Source organism: Argiope bruennichi, chromosome 4, assembly GCF_947563725.1.
Source record: "Argiope bruennichi chromosome 4, qqArgBrue1.1, whole genome shotgun sequence".
NCBI lineage: Eukaryota > Metazoa > Arthropoda > Arachnida > Araneae > Araneidae > Argiope > Argiope bruennichi.
Genome location: NC_079154.1, coordinates 50,053,693 through 50,059,692, shown reverse-complemented (window position 1 = coordinate 50,059,692; position 6,000 = coordinate 50,053,693). Strand labels below are relative to the sequence as shown.

General features: G+C 31.7%; 1 protein-coding gene across 3 annotated transcripts in view; it reads left to right on the top strand.

Annotated features, from left to right (window-relative positions):
* Positions 1-577: 577 nt before the first annotated feature.
* LOC129966954 (dynein regulatory complex protein 9-like) overlaps positions 578-6,000 on the top strand; it is a 29,415-nt gene continuing 23,992 nt past the window's right edge. For 2 of the 3 annotated variants that reach the window (XM_056081576.1, XM_056081574.1), the window contains exons 1-4: positions 578-726; positions 1,286-1,389; positions 2,305-2,433; positions 4,849-5,071. In XM_056081576.1, the coding sequence (XP_055937551.1) occupies positions 694-726; positions 1,286-1,389; positions 2,305-2,433; positions 4,849-5,071 (489 nt within the window). In that variant the 5' untranslated portion in view covers positions 578-693. Of the gene's footprint in view, positions 727-1,015; positions 1,124-1,285; positions 1,390-2,304; positions 2,434-4,848; positions 5,072-6,000 lie in introns of those variants that run through there. The other variant, XM_056081575.1, reaches the window with a different exon arrangement.

The following is a 6,000-nucleotide window of genomic DNA, read 5'->3' as shown; positions in this document are numbered from 1 at the left end:
TGTAATCTTATTCCATGTGTTTGCTTCTATGGTGAAATAATGTTTTAATTAAGCATCAAATATCCCTATTAGCACAAAAAGCCCAACAACATTGTTACGATATCTTAATTACATTGGCCGTTATTCAGAATAACGAAAAACATCGTGGATGTATCGTACAATATCATTTGCTAATAAGAATGCTTGAGTGAGCGTGAAAATAATAATTTATCCCAGTTTTTACTTACCTTTACTATGCCACTGCTGTACCGACTTCTAGATTTTAGTAATAGAGTCTTGTATAATCAAATCATATCTTTTGTTTCTCTTAGTTACGATAAATTATAATCAGCACTTTAAGATTAAATGGATTACATTCGGTTTATTTCTTGGCTATGAAGCAACTAGATATGACTTCATAGGGTTTCAGGAAATCATTCAATATTTCTCAGTCAACACAATGGGTATTTGCGTATATTAACAGCATGCTAATGAACAATCACCCCCCAAAAATCTCCTAAGCTATCATGTTTACTACAACCAACGAATAATCGCCAACGATGTCATAATTGTTTATTGATTATGTTCAGCACTGATGTGAGGTTATGCCAAAAGTTCACCACTGGAAGGCGATTATTATATAAGAATCTAGAGATATTGTCTATGCAATGAATAAAATAAATAATGAGTCCATTTATGCCTTAATGCAAAAAGATGGAATTCGACATTGTGAATCTTTATTTAATGGTGAATAAAAATATATTTTATCAAATCCTACCTATTTGGAAAATAATAATGCAATTTTCAAATAAAAGTGAAGGTTTGAGATATTTCTGCACAGTTTCAAAATAAGTGAAATTGAATTACTTGCTTCATGTTTGTAAAAATGGTCTTTTGACTTATTCGTTTCATACTTGTAAAAATAGAATTATGTAAGCGATTTCTTACTCGTTTCTTGGTATACTTTTTACAGGAGCTTCGAAACTGAGTATACGTGTTGTCCGGAAAATACAATATTTTTATATTTTTTCGACTGTTTTTAATTAAATTTTGAGTCTGTACGAGTTCTGAGATTATTTATCTCAGCGTCTCATGTATTAAAGATGTTATTATAATGTGGAAAGTAATTAGAGATATTTTGAAAGTAATTGTTTTACTTTTTAATACAATAATACGTTTTTATTTTTAATACAATAATAGAAGTGTATTCATGAATATATATATATATATATATATATATATATATATACATATATAATTTAATTTTTTTAATGCGTCAAATTTATTTCTTCTCTTTTTATTTCAGTTGAGAAAAAAATTTACAGCCAAGAAATTTACATCACTTATGGATGACGATAACCAGTTTACTATAGGTCCTGAAACTGTGGAGTACACATTAATTTTGGACTGGTGAGTCTATTTCTTAATATTTTCGAAACAATCTGATATTTGATATTAGAACTTTACAAAAAACTTTTGTTATTTCGATATTTACATATTAACCGCAGGCCAGCAGTTAAAAGTTAAAAAAATAAACAAACATATATCTTGCTGTTAATGTTAATCTATGATTGCCAATGACATGCGATTAATACATAAATATTACCGCTTCCACGCTATTTTTGCTTTTTTGACTTCTGATAGATCTGACCTTTAATGTTGTAATGAAAAATAATTAAATAATCGATAATAAATGCGTTTGACTAACTAAACTTAGCTAAAACTAAAACGATAGATCAAAATATTATTCCGTTCGAGAGGTTGCCACCAAATTTAAATGTCAACATCACTTTGTATTGCTCCAATAAAGACGTTGCATATTGGCGTTAAAATCCCAAAGATAAGGATTTTACCTTGGGGATCTAGGCAGTGATCGATTTCCGAGTAGACCAACTAGATATCTGCCTACTTCAGCTGGAGGAAAATAGAATAGATTGATTGATTAAAAAGACATTATTAGTCTTGTTGCCAAATAAATACGTATGTAAAAAATGCAAATTGTATAAATTATAAAAGAAGAGGATCCAAAGTCCCTTTTTTGCGGGATATCGCAAAATAAAATCTTGACTGATGTATTTGTACTCAATAACTGAATAAATTTTGCCAATTGATTTTTATTATTTTGCTTGATTATTAAATCAGTAAGAATATTCTATGTTTATTGCTGAAAAAAATTTTAAATTTTTTCTTCATATAATGTGGTACGATGTAGTTCATCATTATTGATTGATAATATTAAATTAATGCAATTAATATGATGCGAGATCAGCTGATCCCTGAAGACTTATTATTATTTGTCTTCTTCGTTTTTACTTTTTCTTTCAGTTGTGACATTGAAGCTGCTGTTAATAGGATTTTCAATGAATTAATAGAAGCTGGTACATTTGAATCCCTTACCAAGGTTGTGCAAGAATATGAGGAAGCCAGTACCTCTTTCGAAAAACATCAAAAAATGTAAGATAAATTCAAATATTCTTATTGCCAATGTGCAAATGTGCAATTTAAAAATCTAAAAAACTAATGGTTTAGTAAATTGCTTAAAGGAAATTGTTGTTGAAAAATAACGGTAATTTTTTATCACAACTGATATTGAATTTTTTATATATAAAATGAATTGCATTTTAGAAGCACGCTGCTATCTGAGATGAAAGAAATGGTCCTAGTATTTCATTAAGAAAAAAATAAGCCAAATAATGAAATGTAAAACATACAAATGACGCATAATAGTTATGAAAGAATTATAAATAACTAATGATCAAAAGGAACATAACCTTTTAAATACCTTAAAGAATGTGTTTCGAACATTGGAATGATCTCCATTTAATTTCCAAATGCATTATTTCAGATATTGTATTATTTTTTTTTTATTTTGCCGCCTATGAAATTTACATGGAAAAAATATTTTAACTGTCAAAAAATTTGGCATCCAGATTCTCCACGTTTTAGACTTCTATGAATCCAGGAAATTTTTTTGTAAAATTATGTCTATTTGATTCAACAACTCAATTTCATTTGTCTATAAATACAATGACTCAAAACAACATCCAGTTTAATACTATACTTTATGTGCGATACATTTTGCAACAAGCTGGCTTTGTAGTCGATTTTTATAAATTTTAATATGATTGATCTACTGGAATCTTCCTGTCCGTTCCTATGTATGCAGACATGATATTCCAAAAATGCAATAACCGATAAAGATTGACAAATTCATTTTAACGTTAAAATTATTGATTGCTTTCAATTTTGGATCAAATTCATCGAAAAATTGATTGACTATTGTTCTAACTATTCATAGCTATGATAGCACAATAGCTCAAAATCCTAGAAGTCTTGATGATTGATATTTAGCCTATAATCTTTGAACAAAATTCTGATTGATTGGCAGCTTTGCAACCAATTTTGGAATCAACTTATTAAAAATAAGAAGTTCAAAAGGTATATTTGACTCTCTTCTTTATACTACAATATAGAAAACAAAACATTGTCTTATTACTTTCTCGTAGACATAGAATAGAGAATGTATAAAAATTGTAATCGTCAAAAAATTCTAACTCTAGATTTTGACGAATCTCCATGTTTTAGACTTCCTGTGTATACGGAAAACACATTACTGGAAAATGTCCGTCTGTCTTTTTTTGTGACAAAGATAGTTCAAAAGTGCTTTGATCTAGACGGATGAAATTTGGTAGACGGTCTTTATACCAAATTTGTAGATTTCTATTAAATTTTGGCTCTTGTACCATAAACCCAAACCAAACCAAATCAAATCAATTAAACTTTAAGTAAATTCCGCTTAGAGGAAATTTGTCTGGTTACTGAAATAAAATTTAACGCGATAATTATAAAATGAAGAGAGAAAATCTGAAACATAGAATTAACATCTATAGTTCATAAACCTACCAAATTTTGAATCAAACTCTACAAGAGATTGACCGTCAGTCGGTTTGTACTTTTAGAAACATGCAAACGCGATAACTCAAAGACACAATAACTTAAATATATGAAATTTGGTACATGATTTTGTGACTACAAATGGAGTTTTGTGTCAAATTTTTGTTTCCATCGGTCAAATTTTTGTTACCAAAAAGTGTCTAAAACACAGATTCGGTTTTCGGATACTATTTACCGCATGCTAGGGATTAATCACCAAATAACTCGCCAAGGATGACAAAATAGATTCAGTCAAAATGTTAAATTCACGCCAAAGGTTAATATTTCATAACTATTGTACGCCAATGCCATGCAGTGTTCTGTGGGATAACACCTTTATTAGAAAGAATGAGAGAAATTTTTGGAGAAACCAAGCTCGCTGGTTGTGTAAGTATCGAAGAAAGTCGAGTTGAAAACACTCTCTTGGCATTAATACTAGTTATGAACGAAATTAAAAGATGGAAATCTTATTCATTCGACTAATGTGTTGCTAATTCATTGAAATTTGCTATTGTTACAACATCAGAAAAGAAAAATGAATATCAATGCGAAGTGCAGCCCTGATATTATGGTTAATTTTCATATGGATCAGTGGCGGCTTTTAGACTTTCGGAGTTTACACTTCACTCTCTTCACTTCGGAGTTAGACTTATCATTGAAAATTTTTTAACTCTTCTAATATCCCTGAGTAAAACTCTCTCATTCTAAGGAGAAGCAGTATGGATATGTGATCTCTAGCATCGCGATACTGCATGTTCCTATAAATTTGTCTGTCCATTCATGTTCAGCTGGTGTGTCCCAGTTTTATTTGAATAAATTAATTCATTTGCTTTGGTTTCTCTAGTATTTGTCATTACCGCCAGACACTAGGAGATCAAATATTCATGCGCTACATATCAATAGTGACAATGACTTTTCCTCCCCTTTCGTTTCAAGACTGGAATCCAAAAGAAAAAGCATAGAGGAACAGAAGAAGGTTCTGTCGGAATTACGAGAAAAGCAGGGGCCTCTGCAGAAAGTGTACGAGACCGCCCCAGGTAAGAAACCTGAACTGTCAGAGGATAATTTATCCCTGGTGAAACAGTGGATGGAGTGCAGAATAGAGTCGAAGAAGGAATTCTACGAGTACCTCATCGGAGAAGTCAGGGACAAGACAGAGGTAATTTGTTTAAATTATGAAAGTATAAACAAGCCAACACCAGTATTATATACATATATTGTTACGGAAAATTTTCCACATAAAAGCCATAACCTCGACAGGTTCACTGCATTGGGTGTATCGTGACAAAATCAACAGGTCTCAATAACAAATAACAACGTTTATTAACACGAAGAATGAACACAGACAACAAAGGCATAGCTGAGACGTACACAAGCATAGTACTAAAAACAAACATCAACATACAATAGTTAATCGGTAATAAACAGAAACAATAGCACACAAAGCAGCTAGACACAGCAGGAGGAGAGACTTTATACAATTATTTACGTCATGATGGTCTCTCCAAACGCCTGCTTTCAGTACTCTCTCCTCGCTTTAGTTTGTTCCTTCAATGCTCTATTCCAAGACCCGACGCACGGCTTAGTCCTTAATTCACTAATCACTCGAGTCCCACTTAACGCTTGTGCTTCTCTGGACTGGTCTTACTAACTCGTTACTGACTAGCTATACGACTCAAACACGCATTGACTCCAGCTCAGTCTGCCGCCTTTTATAGATTCGGGAGCATGACATAGAAGGTTCTCGAAGAATCAGCATAATTCGCCTCCTATTGGTCCCATCACCAAAATTCCTGAAAATTCTTGTTGCATTCAATTTATCACCGAAGTCGTCACCAAGGCACCAAGTCTTCCACCTAGCCTGAGGATCATTGATCCGACATCCATTCAGCATCCAATGGTAACGTAAAACTATCTTCCATAAGGTGGAACTAACTTGGGAAGCAACGTTACTAATACGTAACAATATGGATTATATTATTACGAATGCATACAATTTCACTCAGAGAAGTATGAATTGGAATTACTGAAAATGAATTTATAACAAATTGAGAAAGAATATTGCAAGAGGCGTTGATTGTCAAAGTC